Raw genomic sequence first — 19,311 nt, 5'->3', positions numbered from 1 at the left:
CCGCGGAGCCAGAACAAACAGCCGCCGCCGCCGCCGGCGCGCTGACGTCACCGCGCACGCGCGCGCACGCACGCTCCGCCGCCCTACGTGCGCGCCCCCGCCGCCTGCGAGCCCGCGGGCCGGTGAGATGAGAGCGACGGGGGACACGCGGGAGGGGACACGCGGGGAGGGGACACGCGGGGAGGGGACACGCGGGGAGGGGACACGCGGGGGACATGCGGGGAGGGGACACGCGGGGGAGACAGGCGGGGAGGGGACACGCGGGGAGGGGACATGCGGGGAGGGGACACGCGGGAGAGACATGCGGGGAGGGGACACGCGGGGAGGGGACACGCGGGGGACATGCGGGGAGGGGACACGCGGGGAGGGGACACGCGGGGGACATGCGGGGAGGGGACACGCGGGAGAGACATGCGGGGAGGGGACACGCGGGGGACACACAGGAAGGGGACACGCGTGGGGACACACGGGGAGGGGACACACAGGGCGAAACACAAGAAGGGGACACGCAGGGAGGGGACACGGGGATGGGGATACGCGGGGGTACACACAGGAAGGGGACATGCAGGGAGGACACACAGGAAGGGGACACATGGGGAGGGAACATGGGGCACTCATGGAGGAGACACATGCAGGGGACACACAGGAGGGGACACGGGTACACTCGGGGTCACACAGGAAGAAAACACGTGGGGGACAATCGGTGGGGGCATGCAGGGGGTCACTCGGGGGGACACACAGGAAGGGGACACGCGGGGGGGACGCTCGGCAGGGGACACGTGGGGAGGGAGACATGGGATGAGGGACCTGGGGCAGAGGGGAGGGGACATGCAGGGCGGACACATGCAGGGGGGGGACACAGGAAGGGGACACACAGGGGGGACACTTGGGAGGGGACACACAGGAAGGGGACACAGGAAGTGGACACACGGGGGGACACACAGGAAGGGGACACACGGGGGACATGCAGGGGGGACATTAGGGAGGGGCACATGGGGAGGGAGACCTGGGATGAGGGACCTGGGGCAGAGGGGAGGGGACACGTAGGAAGGGGCACTCACAGCAAGGGGACACGGGGGGGGGGGGGGAATGCAAGATGAGGGGACGAGGTGGGGGGACACAGTCAGGAGAGGGGCCGTATGAGGGAGGGGGACACGGGGAGGGGGACACACAGGGTTGGGGGACACAGGGGGAGGGGGACACACGGGGTTGGGGGACACGCGTGGAGGGACACGCGGGGGGACAGGGGAAGGGGACACGGGGTTGGGGGACCCGCGTGGGGGGGACAGGGGGAGGGGACACGGGGTTGGGGACACAGGGGGAGGGGGACACACGGGGTTGGGGGACACAGGGGGAGGGGGACACATGGGGTTGGGGGACACGCGTGGAGGGACACGCGGGGGGACGGGAGGGGGACACGGGGTTGGGGGACACGCGTGGGGGGACAGGGGGAGCGGACACGGGGTTGGGGACACGGGTAGGGGACACGCGGGGAAGGGAACCCACACACAGGGTGAAGGAAGGGGGTCTCCAGACGGGGGCAGGGGGCTGAGGGGACTGTGGAGAAGGACACACGGACCCTGGAGGCCCCTTACCCGCCAAGTTGGGGCCCCCACGGAGGCGGCTGACTGGAGGACCCCCACCCCCACCGTGGCAAAGAAGGGCCTGAAACGGGGCGGGCGGACTGGGGTCCGAGGACTAGAAGGTTCGGGCCGGGCACTGCTGCACTGCGCTGCTAGGACCGGGTTCGAGCCCCCTGGGTCCCCTCCTGCAGGGGAGAAGCTTCCCGAGTGGTGGAGCAGGGCTGTGGACATCCGTCTCTGTCTCTCTCCCCTCCCCTCTGGATTTCCCTTTATTTTATTTATTATTATTGTTATTATTTTAAGCAGAGCACTGTTCAGCTCTGGCTTATGGTGGTGCGGGGGATTGAACCTCCTGAGAGTCTGTTTGCAGAACCATGATGCTGTCTGCCCCTCCGCCCTTGGATTTCTCTCTGTCCTTATCTAATAAGTGACATGAACATAAAAAGCTAATATGCCTGAGGCTCCGAGGTCCCGCGTTCAATCCCCCGCCCCACCATAAACCAGAGCTGAGCAGGGCTCTGCTGTAAAAAAAAAAAAAAAAAAAATTACAGATTTTTGTGGATAAAACACTGGACTCTCAAGCATGAGGTCCTGAGTTCGATCCCCACAGAGTGACGTCTGGTTCTTTGTCTCGCCTCCTATCTTTCTCGTGAATAAATAAATATTTTTTAAAACAATTTAAAAGATTTAAAAAAGGCCGGGGGTAGATAGCATATGGTTACGCAAAGAGACTCTCCTGCCTGGGGCTCCAAAGTCCTAGTTGAATCCTCCGGCACCACCGTAAGCCAGGAATGAGCAGGGCTCTGGTGTTTCTCTCTCTGCAGCTCTCAAAAATAAAGCAAATTTTAAAACTTAAAAAAGATGGGGGTCGGGCAGTAGCGCAGGTGGCACAAAGCACAAGGACCGGCGTCAGGATCCCGGTTCGAGCCCCCGGCTCCCCACCTGCAGGGGAGTCGCTTCCCAGGCGGTGAAGCAGGTCTGCAGGTGTCTGTCTTTCTCTCCCCCACTCTGTCTTCCCCTCCTCTCTCCATTTCTCTCTGTCCTATCCAACAACGAAAACAACAATAATAACTACAACAATGAAACAACAAGGGCAATAAAAGGGAAAAAATAAAATAAATATAAAAAAATTAAAGGTATTAAAAATATTAGAAGGTTCTGGAAACTGGGTTTAGCTTGGTGGGGAGTGGGCCTCTCCTCCTCTCTCTGAAATATAAAAGAATGGATATGCTAGCCCAGGAGAAGTAGAAACTCACATGTGTGAGGTATTGGGGGGAAGGGAGAGAGAAAAGAGAGACCCTCAATATCCTTATCAGTAAATCCTCAATTCTATTTTCCTTTCTTTCTTAAATTTTATTTATTATTTATTTATCATATAGAAACAGCCAGAAATTGAGAGGAAAGGGGAGATGGGGGTGTGGGGGGCTGGGTGGTGACACACCTGGTTAACCGCACAGGGTACTAAATACAAGGATGGGGGTCAGGGTCCGGGTTCGAGCCCCGGTCCCCACCTGCAGGCGGGAAGCTTCCTGAGTGGTGAAGGAGCAGGGCTGCAGGTGTCTGTCTGTCTGTCTTTCTCCCCTCTGGCTCCCCCCCAGCCCTCTTAATCACTCTCTGGCCTATCCAGTAACAAACAAACAAAAAGGAGGAGGGTAAAGGGGAGGCTTCACAGCGGTTCTGCCAAGAGACGCTCCTGTCTGAGGCTCTGAGGTCCCGGGTTCAATCCCCAGCACCACCATCAGCCAGGGCTGAGCAGGAAAACCAGGGGAGAAAAAAAAAAAAAAAAGGGAGGGAAGGAGGGAGACAGGAGAAAAGGAGAGAGCCCTGCAGCCCTGCTTCAACACCCATGAAGCTTCCCCCCTGCAGGTGGGAACCGGGGGCCTTGAACCGGGGGCCTTCTGCACTGCTCGACCAGGCGCACCACCACCCGTCCCGTATAAAAAAGACGGTTTTTAAATGGATTGATTTATTTAACTGATGGGACGGAGAGACCTTGAGAGGGGAGGGGAATATGTTTATATATGGGGTACGTTGAGGAGTCCCCCCTGCAGGTGGGGACCGAGGGCTCCAACCAAGTCTTTGCACGTGATAATATGTGCGCTCAGTCGGCTGTGCCTCTACCCACCCCCCAGAATTAACCTTAAAAAAAAAAAAAAAGTGCTCCGGGAGGGGGTGCAGCGGATAAAGCTTTGGACTCTCAAAGGTCCAAAGCGTGAGGTCCTGAGTTCAATCCCAGGCAGCACATGTGCCAGAGTGATGTCTATTTCTTTCTCTCTCCTCCTGTCTTCTCATTAATAAATAAATAATTTTTTTTTTTTTTTAAAAAAAGCAGTGATCCAAGAGGTGGTGCAGGGGATAAAGCATAGGACTCTCAAGCATGAGGTCCTGAGTTCAATCCCAGGCAGCACATGGACCAGAGTGACGTCTATTTCTTTCTCTCTCTCCTCCTATCTTCCTCATTAATAAATAAATTTTTTAAAATATTAAAAAAAAAAAAAAAAAGGAGTCGGGCGGTGGCGCAGCGGGTTAAGCGCAGGTGGCGCAAAGCACAAGGACCGGCATAAGGATCCCGGTTCGGGCCCCCGGCTCCCCACCTGCAGGGGAGTCGCTTCCCAGGCGGTGAAGCACGTCTGCAGGTGTCTGTCTTTCTCTCCCCCTCTCTGTCTTCCCCTCCTCTCTCCATTTCTGTCCTATCCAACAATGACGACAGCAACAACAACAATAACAAACAAGGGCAACAAAAGGGAATAAAATATCAAAAAAATTTAAATATGCTGAATTGGGAAGATGGCACAGTAATTCTGTAAATAGACTCTGCCTGAGGCTCCAGGTTCAATCCCCAGCACCACCATCAGCCAGAGTTCAGCAGGACTCTGGGAAAAAGAAGAAATATATTCGGAGCTGGACAGGAGCTCACACTCCCATTCACACACACACACACACACAGACAGTCCACAAGGTCCCGGGTTCGAGCCCCCGGCTGGCTCCCCACCTGCAGGGGGGCGGTTTGCTTCATAAGCAGCGGAGCAGGGCTGCAGGTGTCTCTCTGTCTCTCTCCTTCTCTATCTCCCCCTCCCCTCTCAGTTCCTCTCTGTCCTGTCCAATAACATGGAAAAAAATGGCCTCCAGGAGCAGTGGATTCGTAGTGCGGGCACCGAGCCCCAGTGATAACCCTGGATGCTAAATAAATAAAATAACAAAAAAAGGGCTGGGTGGTGACACACCTGGTTGAGGGCACATGTTACAGTGCACAAAGTCCTGGGTTCAAGTCCCAGCCCCCACCTGCAGAGAGAAAGCTTCCCTAGTGGTGGAGCAGGGCTGCAGGTGTCTCTCTGTCTTTCTCCCCCTTCCCTCTCCATTTCTGGCTGTCTCTATCCGCTAAAAATAAAGATAATAAAGTGTATAAAATCAAACAAACAAACAAAAAATCAGTGCCTGAAGCTCCAGCCTCCTGGATTCAATCCCCAGCACCACCATAAACCAGAGCTGAGCAGGGCTCTGGTGGAGAAAAAAAAAAAAAAAAAAGACGGGTGGCCCAGGAGGTGGCGCAGTGGTTAAAGCATCGGACTCTCAAGCGTGGGGTTCCAGGTTCAACCCCCAGCAGCACACGGACCAGAGTGATGTCTGGTTCTTTCTCTTTCCTCCTACCTTTCTCATGAATAAGTACAGTTAAAGACTAGAAAGCTGTACAGGGCAAGGAACTGGAGAAAGATCCCCCCTCTTGGGTAGCTTTTTTCTTTTCTACTAAGGGAAGCAGAATTTATCCACTTTAAGCTGCCGCTCTCCACGGCCGTGGGGTCACATCAGCCACTTAATTACTCACAGCCAATGTCTGAGGGAGTCACTGGGAAGCCGGCGACCGCCGGTGACACAATCAGGCCTTTCACTCAGCCCTGGAGTCGCACTTGACGGCAGCAGAAGCCCTGAGACCTGTCCTGACCTCCCCACTCCCACTGGCGCCCGAGACCCTCGCCAGAAATCCAGCACAGGCCTCGGAGGAGGTTGAGAAATCTCACGGGACAGAGCAAACGTCTCGTCATTTGGGTCTTTCCAAGGGTTCTCAGTCTCTTCACTCCTCACAGACAATAAGTAGCTTTATCTCCTTTGATGAATCAGCTCCCTTGAGCTCTGTTGTGGACAGGAGAGAGAGAGAGAGAGAGAGAGAGTAGCATTAAACTTCAGAAGAGAGTGGGGGGAGACAGCATAATGGTTCTGCAAACAGACTCTCATGCCTTAGGCTCCAAAGCTCCAGGTTCAATCCCCTGCACCACCATAAACCAGAGCTGAGCAGTGCTCTGGTAAAAAAAAATAATAATAAAATAAAATAAACTTAAGAAAAGATTCATAAAGATGTGAGGGGGGGCAGGCGGTAGCGCAGCGGGTTAAGCGCAGGTGGCACAAAGCGCAGGGACCGGCGTAAGGATCCCGGTTCGAGCCCCCGGCTCCCCACCTGCAGGGGAGTCGCTTCCCAGGCGGTGAAGCACGTCTGCAGGTGTCTGTCTTTCTCTCCCCCTCTCTGTCTTCCCCTCCTCTCTCCATGTCTCTCTGTCCTGTCCAACAACAGCAATAATGACAATAAAACAACAAGGACAACAAAAGAGAATAAATAAATATAAAAAAAAAAAAAAAGAAAGACAGACACCTGCAGACCTGCTTCACTGCCTGGGAAGCGACTCCCCTGCAGGTGGGTAGCCGGGGGCTTGAACCGGGATCCTTACCTAGTCCTTGCGCTTAACCCGCTGAGCTACCGCTTGACTCGCTCCGCCTTTTTAATATTTATTTATTTTTCCTTTTTGTTGTCTTTGTTGTTTACGATTGTTGTGATTATTATTGTTGTTATTGATGTTGTGGGGAGCCAGGGGCTCGAACCGGGATCCTCACGCCGGTCCTTGTGCTTTGCGCCACATGTGCTTAACCCGCCGCGCTACCGCCCAACCCCCCTACTAAGCAGCCCTGGTTTATGGTGGTGCAGGGGATTGAACCTGGGACTTTGCTTTTTTTTTTTTTTTTTTTTTACTTTTTTTATATATTTATTTTTCCCTTTTGTTGTCCTTGTTTATGGTTATTATTGTTGTTGTTATTGATGTCGTCGTTCTTGGACCGGACAGAGAGAAATGGAGAGAGGAGGGGAAGACAGAGAGGGGGAGAGAAAGACAGACACCTGCAGACCTGCTTCACCGCCTGGGAAGCGACTCCCCTGCAGGTGGGGAGCCGGGGGCTCGAACCAGGATCCCAGGATCCTTATGCCGGTCCTTGCGCTTTGTGCCACCTGCGCTTAGCCCGCTGCACTACAGCCCGACTCCCGAACCTGGGACTTTGAAGGCTCCGGCAGGAGAGTCTCTTTGCAGAATCATTGTGCTATCTACCCCTGCCCTGTATCTGTCTGTCTGTCTGTCTATCTCTCTGTCTGTCTGTCTATCTATCTGCCTATCTATCATCATTTATCACTTCACCTGGTGTGCCACTACCCGGCCTCCTCTCTCTCCCTATGTCCCCCTCCTCTCTCAGTTTCTCTCTGGCCTGGCCAATAAAATGGGAAACATGGCCGTCAGGAGCTGTGGGTTCCTAGTGGTGCCGGCACCGAGCCCCAGGGATAACCTCGGAGAAAAAAAAAAAAAGAAAAGAAAAGAATCTCGCTTTGCAAATTCCTTTTTTCTAGTGTTATTTTCATTTATTTATAAATTTATTTACTTATTTATTTTTTAAGATTTTATTAATGAGAAAGCTAGGAGGAGAGAGAAAGAACCAGACGTCACTCTGGCACATGTGCTGCCGGGGATCGAACTCAGGACCTCATGCTTGAGAGCCCAAAGCTTTACCACTGCGCCACCTCCCGGACCACTATTTATTTATTTTTTAAAATTCTTTTATTTTTTAGCCAGAGCACTGTTCAGCTCTGGCTTATGATGGTGCAGCGGTGGTGGGGGGATTGAACCTGGGACTTTGGAGCCTCAGGTGTGAGAGTCTGTTTGCAGAACCATGATGCCCACGGGCAGATGGGGACCTGGGGCTCGACCCGGGTCCTGTCCACTGAAACAGTATCCAGGGCGTGTGTTGTTCCCCAGACTGAACACCGGTCCCTCATTTGTGGAGACAGCCCATAGCCAGTGTCCTGAAAGGGGGGACAGAGATTGTTTGTGTGTCGCGTGGGAGAAGGGAAGGGACAGGTGTGTTCAGGTGCTGGCCCTAACAGGCGACAAAGTGGGACTGCGGGGACGCTCCCGCCTGAGGCTCTGAGGCCCCAGGCTCCATCCCCAGCACCCCAGCAGCCTGAGCTCAGCAGGGCCCTGGGAAATAATAATAATAATAAATTAGTAATAATAATAAGAATGGTTCTGCACACAGACTCTCCTGCCTGAGGCTCTGAGGCCCCGGGTTCCATCCCCAGCACCAGCAGCAGCCAGGGCTCAGCAGGGCTCTAGTGTCTTTCTCTATATATCTCTCACTAATATAAAATTAATTATAGGGGCCCAGGCAATGGCGCACCTGGTTGAGCACACAATATAGTGCATAAGGACCCAGGTTCAAGTCCCCCGGTCCCCACCTGCAGGGGAAAACTTCACCTGTGGTGAAGCAGGGCTGAGGGCGTCTCTCTGTCTCTCTCCCTTTTTATCTCCCCCTTCCCTCTCGATTTCAGGTAGTCTCTATCCCATTAATCAATAAAGGTAATAAAAAAAATTGGTTCTTGGGTGGTGGCGCAGCGGGCTAAACGCAGGTGGCGCAAAGCACAAAGACTGGAGCAAGGATCCCAGTTCGAGCCCCCGGCTCCCCACCTGCAGGGGAGTCGCTTCCCAGGCGGTGAAGCAGGTCTGCAGGTGTCTGTCTTTCTCTCCCCCTCTCTGTCTTCCCCTCCTCTCTCCATTTCTCTCTGTCCGGTCCAAGAACGACGACATCAATCACAACAACAATAATAACCATAAACAAGGACAACAAAAGGGAAAAATAGCCTCCAGGTGCAGGGGATTCGTGCGTGTGCAGGCACCCAGCCCCAGCGATAACTCTGGAGGCAAAAAAAAAGGAACAAGTTCACGCTGCATTTTGTTTATTCCAGAAAGGTGTTTTTATTTTTATTCTTTTAAAAAGATTTTATTTATTTATTCATGAGAAAGATAGGAGAGAGAGAGAGAGAACCAGACATCCCTGTGGTCCATGTGCAGTCGGGGATCGAACTCAGGACCTCCTGCTTGAGAGTCCAGTGCCCTATCCACTGCGCCACCTCCTGGACCCTGAGTTTTATATATTTCTATTTCCTCTCTGTGTCCCTGGCCCCTCTTCCCAGGAGACTCACTCTCACTTGCAATTATTATTATTATTTCCCCAGAGCCCTGCTGAGCTCTGGCTGACGGTGGTGCTGGGGTTTGAACCCGGGACCTCAGAACCTCAGGCGGGAGAGTCGGTTTGCAGAACCATGATGCTGTCTCCCCAGCCCAGATCTTTTAAATTTTTTTTCTTAGTGACTGAATATTGATTTCCCAAATGATGAGATCGCAGGGGTCTAACTCCACCCCGTCCCCACCCCCAGAGCTCTGCGTCCCCGTTCCCTCCACTGGAGACTGCAGGCTTCTCCCAAGCTCACAGACACGGGCGATTATTATTATTATTTTAAAAGATTTTATTTATTTATTCATGAGAAGTGATAGAGGAGAGAGAAAGAACCAGACGTCACTCTGGCACATGTGCTGCCGGGGATCGAACTCAGGACCTCATGCTTGAGAGTCCAAAGCCTTATCACTGCGCCACCTCCCGGAGCACTATTATTTTAAGATACTTTTTAAATTATACATTTTCCCCCTTTTGTCGCCCTTGTTGTGGTTATTACTAGTATTGCTATTGATGTCATCGTTGTTGGGTAGGACAGAGAGACATGGAGAGAGGAGGGGAAGACAGAGAGGGGGAGAGAAAGACAGACACCTGCAGACCTGCTTCACCGCCTGGGAAGCGACTCCCCTGCAGGTGGGGAGCCGGGGGCTCGAACCGGGATCCTTCTGCTGGTCCTTGTGCTTTGTGCCACCTGCGCTTAACCCACTGTGCTACTGACTCCCTCCTGGTGGCCTTTTTATTGGACAAAAGAAATTGATAGGGGAGACAGAGACATCTGCAGCCCGGCTTCACCGCTCACGCAGCGTGTGTGTGTGTGTGTGTGTGTGTGTGTGTGTCCCCTGCAGGGGGAGCCGTGGGTTCAAACCCAGATCCTAGTCTGGTCCTCAAACTATGAATACGTGCACTGAGCCAGGTGCTTCAGTGCCGGGTGTTCATTTTAATAATCGTAATGCATATCCTCTGCGTCTTTGATCAGAAATTTTGTATAACCATTAAGCTATCTCAGCCCTTTTTTTTTTTTTTCCCTCCAGGGTTGTTGCTGGGCTCGGTGCCTGCACCATGAATCCACCTCTCCTGGAGGCCAGTTCCCCCCCCTTTTGTTGCCCTTGTTGTAGCTTCGTTGTGGTTATTATTATTGCCCTTGTTGATGCAATTCGTTGTTGGGTAGGACAGAGAGACATGGAGAGAGGAGGGGAAGACAGAGAGGAGGAGAGAAAGACAGACACCCGCAGACCTGCTTCCCCGCCTGGGAAGCGACTCCCCTGCAGGTGGGGAGCCGGGGGCTCGAACCGGGTTCCTTACGCTGGTCCCTGAGCTTTGCGCCACCTGCGCTTAACCCGCTGCGCCACCGCCCGACCCCCTCAGCCCTATTTTTAAAAGAATTTTTTTTTCTTACATTACCCAGTTTCCCATCTAACAATACAACCCCCACTAGGTCCTCTGATTTAAAAGAATTTTATTATCCCTTTGTTGCCCTTGTTTTTCACTGTTGTATTTTTATTAATTTATGAGTTTTTTTTTAAGGATTTAAAAAAATTACTCCCTTTTGTTGCCCTTGTTTTATTGTTGGCTAGGAAAGAGAAATGGGGAGAGGAGGGGAAGACAGAGAGGGGGAAAGACAGACACCTGCAGACCTGCTTCACCGCCTGGGCAGCGACTCCCCTGCAGGTGGGGGGCCGGGGGCTCGAACCCAGATCCTCACCCCGGTCCTTGCGCTTGGCGCCACGTGCATCTAACTCGTTGCACTACCGCCAGACCCGTTATTTCTTTTCTTTTTTTTTTTTCTGTTATTTATTTTCTAAAGCTCTTTTATTTCATTTTGATGAGAGATACAAGGAGAAAGACCGTAGCCCTGCTCAGCTCTGGCTCATGGCTGGGCTGGGCAATGAACCTGGGAGTCGGAGCCTCAGGCACCTGTGTTTTGTGTAACCATCAGGCTGTCTCCCCAGCCCTGGGCCCCGAGCCCCATCATGAACCGGGAATTAACGGCTCCCTTGGCGCCACCCCAGTGCTGGGCAAAGAGGTCTCCTAGAACCCAGGCTCTGGAAAAGGATCGTCCTCACTCCCGGGATGGGAGGCCGGAGCCAGCGAGGTGCAGACAGGTGTGTGGTGAATTCAGGTGTGAGGAGGCGGAGAAGCTCCTCGGGTGGGTCTGCGGCCTCCCTGTCTGCCCGGGCTGTGTGTGCGGGTGGCTGGTGCTCGGCCCCCCGTCCCCCCGCCCACCCGCGTCCCCCGGCTCTGGGCCGCCGCCAGTCGGCCCTGAGGACGGTGAGGACGGTGGGCACCGGCAGTCGCGGGCTGGGGGCGGCTTCTCCCTATTTGGTGCCCCCCCCCCCAGCCTCCCGTCCTCACAGGTCAACGCAAACCCAGGGAACAGAACTGGTTTCAGACAAGGCGCTTTCTTCTTCTTCTCTCCCGATACTTTTATTTTTTTCTTCAACGTACTGTGCCCGACTGGCGACTTACACTGTTTGTGTCTGGGAGTGACATCGGGTTTTCCTGGAAAATGTATTTCAGTAAAAGGAACTCAACTCGGACAGAAAGCCCTGAAGTGGCGCAGAGGCGGCACACGAATGAGGTAAAAAAAAAAAAAAAAAAGGAAAAGAAAGAACGAAGCGGCCGGCAGGGATGGGACGGGGACCGCGGTCACAGCCAGACAGGCGGTCGGGCTCAGTCCGGCGCCTCCTTCCCTCCCTCCCTCCCGGCGTCACGGCCGGGCTCACAGGGCACAGCCACTTCAGAGCAGAATTCAAGGAACTGAAGCTGAAGCAAATTCTCGAAACTTAAAAAAGAAGAAGGAAAAAGCGAACCGACAAAAGGGCGTCACGAAAGCAACCGGAGCTGAGCGGCCGGCGGGAGGGCGGGGAGGGCGGGAGGGCGGGAGGGCCGGCCGCTATTCACAAGCAGGACCACGGGGTCTACTGGATCTACTGGCGAAGACGCCGCACCGCAGCCCGGACGGATACGGCCCAGAGGGGCGGCCCGCGGCCGAGGGGGCTGGGGGCGGGGGGACGGCTGGGTCCCCACCAGGCCCCTCTCGGCCGGGAGCCAGGGCGGGCGGGCGGGCGGGAGAGCGATGCGTGGCGGGACAGCCCCGGAACCGGGAGGGGAGGGGTCTAGGCGGATGCGTCCTTGGAGTCGGCGCCCGCGGGCTCCCCTTCGGCCTCCCCCGCGTCCTCGGGGTCCGGGGCGGCCTCCCTCTCCCCGTCGACGGCTCGCACGGCGGCCGTGATCACGTCTGCCAGGACCTCGGCCGCCACGTCCTCCGGGGTCTCGGCCTCGGCCTCCTCCTTCTCCTCGCCGCCCGGGTTGTCCTCTCCTTCCATCTCTGGGTCCATGGCTTCATTGGTGAAGGGGTCTTCACCCTGGCAGGGACGGCAGGGTACTTTGGGGGGAGGGAGGGACGAGCACCCGGAGCCCCGGAGCCTCAGGCGGGTCTGTCTGCAGAACCGTTATTACTGTTATCATTGTTGTTATTTCCCCAGAGCTCTGCTGAGCCCCGGCTGCTGGCGGGCCGAGGATGAGGACGGACCCGGGGGCTCAGGGAGGAGCAGCGCCCTGGCACTGCCCACTCGGGCCTGACGGCCGGGGCAGGGGGCCCCCAGACCAGCTCCCCTGCGCCCCTGCCCGCCCACCTTGAGGTATTTCTCCAGCATCTTCACGATGTGCCTGTTGTTCAGAACGCTCTTGGCCACATGGAGACTCGCCTTCTTGAACTCTTCCGCGGTCACCTGGAGGGGACACGTGTGGGCTTAACAAAAGGCGACCGGCCATGTGCTCCGGCGTCCAGGGCCCGGGTTCGAGTCCCCGGTCCCCGTCTGCAGGGGGAAAGCTTCACGGGTGGTGAAGCAGGGCCGCAGGTCTCTCTTCCTCTCTATCCCCCCTTGACTTTTGGCCGCCTCTACCCAGTAAACGCAGATAATAACAGACAGACAAAGAAACAGAAAACAAAGCGAAAAAACCCGGCAGCTGGGAGATGAGGGAGAGGGCGCAGCAGACACCAAGCCCAGAGAGTCCGAGGAGGGGCAGAAACGGGCGCCCCTCCGCTGCTTCTCGACAGACAGACAGACAGACAGACAGCGAGCGCCGACCACTGCGCCACCAGCCAGGTTCTCTGGAAGCCCGACAGGGTGAGAGTCGCTGCTCGGCCCCATTCCGGCTCGGGCCGGCTCACCCGGCGGTTGTGGTTGTGGTCGGCGGAGTGCAGGTGGCGCTGCAGCAGCTGCGGTTGCGCGGGGATCAGCATGTCGCAGGCCAGGCAGTGCGCCGCCTCGATCTTCTTGAAGAAGTGCTCCTCGCTGATCCCTGCGGACCGGGACGGGCGGGCGGGCGGGCTCGAACCCGGACTGACCCGGAGCCACCCGCCCCCGCCCACTCCCCGCCCCCTCGGGCCCCACTCCCCGCCCACCTCGGAAGGGGTCGGCCTTGGGCTTGGAGGCCTCCTTCTCCAGCAGCTCCTGGCGCCGCTTCTCGATCTTCTTGTTCCGGTGCACGATGTACTCCTGCGGCGGCGGGGCCCGAGCTCTGAGGGTCCCCCTGGCGGGAACTCCCCATCTGGTCGGGCAGCCTGACGCCCCGCCCCCTGCGGGAACTCCCCATCTGACTGGGCAGCCTGACGCCCCGCCCCTGCGGGAACTCCCCATCTGACTGGGCAGCCTGACGCCCCGCCCCCTGCGGGAACTCCCCATCTGGTCGGGCAGCCTGACGCCCCGCCCCCTGCGGGAACTCCCCATCTGATTGGGCAGCCTGACGCCCCGCCCCCTGCGGGAACTCCCCATCTGATTGGGCAGCATGACGCCCCGCCCACCTGCAGGAACTCCACCGTCTTGTCGGGCAGCTTGGTGCCGATGAACTGCAGCGTCTCCTTGTGGAACTTGCTCTGCAGATGCTTCCGGATCTCCTCCTCCTCGAAGCTGCGGAACTTGCACACCGAGCAGGAGAACTGAGTCCTGGGCGGGCGGACGGGGGAGGCGGGTGCTGAAGCCGGGACCAGGGTTCGAACGAACGCAGGCCGGAACCGGAGCGCCCCACTCGGCCTCTCTGGCGCCACCCCGCCCCCACGATGCCCCCGAGGATCCAGGTGCCTGCGGGCTGCTCAGAGCCGAGCCGGACCGGCGCACCCCCGCCCTGCACGGCACCCACTGCACTGCACGGCACCCACTGCACTGCACGGCACCCCGCCCTGCACGGCACCCACAGCACCGCACCCCGCCCTGCACGGCACCCACTGCACTGCACGGCACCCACTGCACCGCACCCCGCCCTGCACGGCACCCACTGCACCGCACCCCGCCCTGCACGGCACCCACTGCACCGCACCCCGCCCTGCACGGCACCCGCCCTGCACGGCACCAGCCCTGCACTCCGCACTGCATCCCGCACCCCGCCCTTCCTGCGTCTTCAGCCCCTTGAGTCGAGTGGCAGGGAGCCGGGTCGCAGCCGCTTACCTGTCGGCCGCCCGGTCTCGGGTCCTGTCCTTCCTCCGCTGCTTCTCCCTCCTCCTCCTCCCGTCATCATCTTCCTCCCCTGCAAGGGAAGCCCAGGTGACTCTCTCCCGGGAGCCGGACACACAGGTGGTCAGACACACAGCCAGGGCCCCCAGTCCACTCACCTCGCTGCCAGCCCGAGTCGCAGAACTCGTCCTCCTGGGGGAGAGGGGCAGAGAGAGAGAGGGCACGGCGTCAGGCCTGCCCGCCGGGCACCCCATGCCGCCCCCCCTCCCCCACCCCGAGCTGCCGCTGGCGGGGGAACCCGCAGACTTACGCCCCGGAACTCTTCATCTCCGGAACGGAAGTCACCAGTGCCGTCGTCTGCAGGCACAGGAGGATCGCTCGCCGTGAGCACGCGGCGGCCCCCTAGCCCCCTGCCCCCGCCCCTCCCCAGCCAGGCCGCCAGACTCGCCGTTCTCTGAGAAGTCGGCTTCGTAGTCGTAGCGGAAGTGCTTGGGCTCCGGCTCCTCGAACATGGGCGGCTGTCTCCGCTTCCACCTCATGCCGTCGGGGCCGAAGCGCCGGAAGCCCCTCCTTCGGGGAGGCTGCGCGGGGACAGAGAGACAGAGCTGGTCCACCCGCGGGCCGACTAGAGAAACTAGATGGGGGGAAGCCTGCCGCCAGAAGCTCCAAAGACCCAGGTTCAATCCCCGGCACCACCGGAAACCGGAGCCGAGCAGGGCTCTGGGGGGAAGAGATCTAAGCGGTTAAACCGCACGTTTTGTTACAACCAGGAGAGAGAGACGGGCCAGGGGTGGTACGCTTGGTGGGGCACAGTGCTCGCGGCCCCGGCCCCACCCGCAGGGAGGAAGCTGCGTGAAAGACCCACCGGGACAGGGACGGCCCCCGCGCTCACCCGCTCTCTCATGCCCCTCATCCGGGGCTGTCCGCGGCCGTATCCGTAGGGCATGGAGTTGTCGTAGCAGCCCGGCCCCTGCATGCCCATCATGCCGAAGTTGGGGGGCATGGACGGGAAGAGGGGGGGCCGAGGGGCGGGCCCGCACAGGCCACGGCCGCCCATGTAGGTCAGCAGGTGCCAGGGGGCGGGGCCCAGGAGGGACTCGGAGGTGGTGGTGGGGGTCGCGGGGGCCGGGGCGGGGGCCGGAGCCGGGGTGGGCGCGGGCTCGGGTTCCGGCTCCGGCTCGGGGGTGGGCTCCGGGGCGTCCGCCGGGGGCGTGAAGCTGCCGGCCTCCTGGTCCGGGTCCCGGTCTGGCTCATCCTGGCCGTGGCCGCCGTTGTGGTCTGGGCCTGGCCCGGGGGGCGAGTCGTAGTCGGGCCTGGTGGACTCGCCGCCGGCCTCGAAGGACTGGAAGTGGCAGGGCCTGGGGGGAGCAGAGCCAGCACGAGCACGGCGGTCACCCGGGGCCACGGCGAGCCAGGCTGGGAGGGCAGGGCGGGGAGCGCCCCTCACCTCTGGGGCTCCTGCAGACCCTCGTCACCGTCACCGGCCACGCCCTCCTTCGACATCATGTCCAAGCGCTGCTTGATCTTGGCGACAATGGACTCCGAGTCGTCTCTGCGGGGCTCCGGGGGGTGGGGGGCCGCCCCTCCGCTGCTTAGGCCGCCGGGGCCCTCGGGGTGCTCCCACGGGGAGGGGCCGTAGCCACAAGTGCCGCTGTCCTGGCTGCCCGAGCGGTGGTGGTTCTCATAACCTGGGGGCGGGGGGACCTCGCGGTCGGTCACGGGACCCTCGGCCACTGAGCTGGGAGGCGGGGCCGCTGTGCAAACGGGGCGGCGGTGCCGGTGCAGATACGCCGGGGCGCGGGGGACGCAAAGCGCCACGGGCTGCCCCGGCCATCTAGGGTCCCCCATGCGGTGCCGGGGTCTGAACCTGGGCCCCCAGGATGAGCTGTCTGCGTCCGGCCCTTCCCCAACCAGCAGGCAGGGCACCCGCTCCGGCCCCCACCTGCAGGGTCTGTCTCTCTCTGCCCCGACCAATAAAGCACAAAAGACTGGCCGCCAGGAGCCATGGATTTGCCTGGCAGGCACCCCGGAGGCGGAGGCGAGGGGTGAAATTCTAACGGGAAAGGAAGGGAAGGAAGGGGCGGGGCGGGGTGAGCCCCGGTCATCACGCCTCCCGCAAGGGCAAAGGTGCCTTCCCGCCCGCCCGCCCGCCCGAGGCTCCGTGGCCCCAGGTTCGGTTCGGTCCGGGAGGGAAAGGAGCGCGTCCCCCAGGCGGGACACTTACCCGGGGCGTCGGTGGGCTCAGCACTCCAGGGCCCGCAGCCTGGCGACGGAAGCCCGCGTCAGGCGTGGGAACCCGCCCCGCCCCGCCGCGCCCCGCCCCGCCCCGCCCACTTCCCTGGGACTTTGGCCCCAGCGCGATGGTGGGCGCCCACTCTCGGCCTGCAGGGCCCGACCCCGTGGCCCCGCGGGCGGCACAAGGTCCGAGCCCCGTAAGTGAGCGGAGGCCGCAGAGCGAGCCGACTGCCGGCAGACGCCCGTGCGAAGGTTCGCGCCCCAGCACCGCCGCAAGTGGCACCTGATCCAGGAAAGGCCGGCGGCAGGGGCAGCGGACTCGGCGGTTCTGCGCGGAGACTCGCGCCCCGGGCCCCGGATCCCACGCCCGCACCGGCCAACAGAAAGACGGAGCCGGTCGGGTGCGCCACACAGGGACCCGGCCGCCACGGGCTCAGGCTCCGTGGGTGGAGGCGGGGCCCGGCCCATAGACGGTCACCCGGCGGGCGGGTTAGCGCACAAGCGCACGTGGCACCAAGCGCAGGGACCAAGGACGGGGGTCAGGGTCCCGGCTCCCGGCCTGCAGGGAGTCGCTTCCCAGGCGGTGAGGCAGGGCTGCAGGTGTCTGTCTCTCTTTCCCCCTCTCTGTCTTCCCTCCTCTCTCCTAGCCAACAACGACATCAATAACAACAACAATAGTAACTACAACAACAACAACAAAATCAAGGGCAACAAAAAGGAAAATAAATGTATTTAAAAAAAATTTTTTTTTAAGTATTCTCATGGGAGTCGGGCGGGGGTGCAGCGGGTTAAGCGCAGGTGGCGCAAAGCGCAGGGACCGGCGTAAGGATCCCGGTTCCGGCCCCCGGCTCCCCACCTGCAGGGGAGTCGCTGCCCAGGCGGTGAAGCAGGTCTGCAGGTGTCTGTCTTTCTCTCCCTCTCTCTGTCTTCCCCTCCTCTCTCCATGTCTCTCTGTCCTGTCCAACGACAAGGACAACAATAGCAACGATAAAAATAAAAGAAGGAAACAATAAAAAGAAATCAATACAAAGGAAAAACAAAGGCAACACGAGGGAACAAGTAGACAGAGAGCCACCGGGTGGGGCGAGAGCTGGCCTAGGGAGGAAGCGGCACAAGCGCCTCACGGGGGAGGGCAGGGGGCAGGGGGGAGGGCACCGGGCACCGGGCACCGGCAGCGGCTCCCCAGCCCAGCGAGGAGGTGAGGAGGGAGGGGATGGGGAGAGGGGCGGGCGACCACGGGCAGGGCAGGCGGGGGAGGGGAGCCGTGACCCCGTGACCCCGCAGCCCAGACCCAACCCAGGGGTCGCTGCCTGCCGCACCCGCCCCAAGGGGACCCAGGGGACCCAGGAGGGACCCGGCCGGCACCCAGACCCCCAACGCCAACAGCCCCCTATGTCCCCCAACACCCCGAGGACCCCCAACAACCCCAACACCCTGAGGACCCCGAAGACCCTCAACACCCCGACGACCCCCAACACCCCGAGGACCCCCAACACCCCGACGACCCCCAACACCCTGAGGACCCCTAACAACCCCAACACCCCGAGGACCCCCAACAACCCCAACACCCCGACGACCCCAACACCCCGAGGACCCAGAAGACCCCCAACACCCCGAGGACCCCCAACACCCTGAGGACCCCCAACAACCCCAACACCCCGAGGACCCCGACGACCCCCAACACCCCGACGACCCCCAACACCCCGACGACCCCCAACACCCCTGACGACCCCTAACACCCCTGACGACCCCTAACACCCCCAACACCCTGACCGCCCGACCCGGGACCCCACACCCTGACCCCGTCACCCTGAGGGCCCCACCCCGACCCCCCAAGTCCCCGACCCGGCCCGGGACCCCAGACCCTCAGCCCCCCGACCGCTAAGGCCTCGGACCTCGACCCCAGACCCTAAGGGCCCAACCGGCCCCCAGAGCCGCAGACCCGGGACCCCACGCCCACCGCCCCGGGCCCGACCCCGACCCCGAGGCCCCCGACTCCACCCGAGACCCCCAGCCCGACCCCTACGGCCCCGACCGCTTCGGCCTGCGACTCGGCCCCAGACCCGGGACCCCACGCCCACCGCCCCGGGGCCCGACCCCCTAAGGCCGCCGCGCCAGCCCCCCGAGCCCCCCCGCCTCCGCCGGAGCCCCCGCCGCCCGGCCCCCGCCGCCCCCTCCACCCGCGGCCTAAGGCGCCCGCCGGCCTCCGTCCCACCGCGCGAGCGGCTCCTCGGCCCCGGCGCCGCCACCCCGCCCGGCCCGGCCCGGCCCCCGCCCCTCGCCCTCGGACCCCCCCCGCCCCCCCGCCGCCCAAATTGGGGGTCCGGGCCCGCCGCCCCGGGTCTGGGGGCGCGCACGTGACCGCGCACCTCAGCCTCGCCGCCATCTTGCGGCGCCGTCCGACGGTCCCGAGTCCCGCCCGCCCCCCGCGCCCGCCGCCCAATCCGCGCGCGGCGCCCCGGAGCGACGCGGCCGCCGGCCAATCAGAGCGCGCGCCCCGGCGCCGCGTCTCCCCACCCCGCGAGGCCCGCCCGCCCCCCGTCTCCCGGCGCCCCGAGCCCGGCCCCGCGCGCCCCTCCGCCCGCACTCGCCTCCGAATCCCGGCTCCATGGCGTCGGCCCGGCGCGCCCCGCCCGCAGACCGTTTTCTAGCCCGTCGCAAGGCGCATGCGCCGCCCGCCGCCCGCCACTGGGCCGAGGCACGCGTGTGTCAGCGCCGCC

General features: G+C 60.6%; 1 protein-coding gene across 2 annotated transcripts; it reads right to left on the bottom strand.

Annotated features, from left to right (window-relative positions):
• Nucleotides 1-11,301: 11,301 nt before the first annotated feature.
• Nucleotides 11,302-19,293, bottom strand: AKAP8 (A-kinase anchoring protein 8). Of its 2 annotated transcripts, none has more exons than XM_060182329.1 (13): nt 19,183-19,293; nt 16,581-16,619; nt 15,804-16,044; nt 15,249-15,714; nt 14,805-14,937; nt 14,667-14,713; nt 14,515-14,548; nt 14,351-14,429; nt 13,711-13,852; nt 13,312-13,405; nt 13,078-13,208; nt 12,539-12,634; nt 11,302-12,268 (listed from the first exon to the last, which is right to left on the bottom strand). In XM_060182329.1, exons 1-13 carry the CDS (start codon nt 19,199-19,201, stop codon nt 12,020-12,022), a joined length of 1,770 nt encoding a protein of 589 aa, XP_060038312.1. In that variant the 5' UTR covers nt 19,202-19,293; the 3' UTR covers nt 11,302-12,019. The 2 variants fall into 2 exon arrangements, with proteins under 2 accessions (XP_060038312.1, XP_060038313.1); XM_060182330.1 differs by lacking the exon at nt 19,183-19,293 and adding an exon at nt 18,961-19,050.
• Between the last annotated feature and the right edge of the window lie 18 nt (nt 19,294-19,311).

The sequence above is a fragment of the Erinaceus europaeus genome, chromosome 23, assembly GCF_950295315.1.
Source record: "Erinaceus europaeus chromosome 23, mEriEur2.1, whole genome shotgun sequence".
Lineage (NCBI taxonomy): Eukaryota > Metazoa > Chordata > Mammalia > Eulipotyphla > Erinaceidae > Erinaceus > Erinaceus europaeus.
Note: the sequence above shows the minus strand (reverse complement) of the source record. Positions and strands in the feature narration are given on the sequence as shown.

Bases quoted from the DNA above. Each gene is read 5' to 3' on its own strand.
- AKAP8 (XM_060182329.1), bottom strand. The intron at 13,406-13,710 runs GTGGGCGGGGCG...CCGCCGCCGCAG, and splicing joins AGACGGTGGAGTTCCTGCAG to GAGTACATCGTGCACCGGAA. The intron at 12,269-12,538 runs GTGGGCGGGCAG...CGTCCCTGCCAG, and splicing joins TGCTGGAGAAATACCTCAAG to GGTGAAGACCCCTTCACCAA.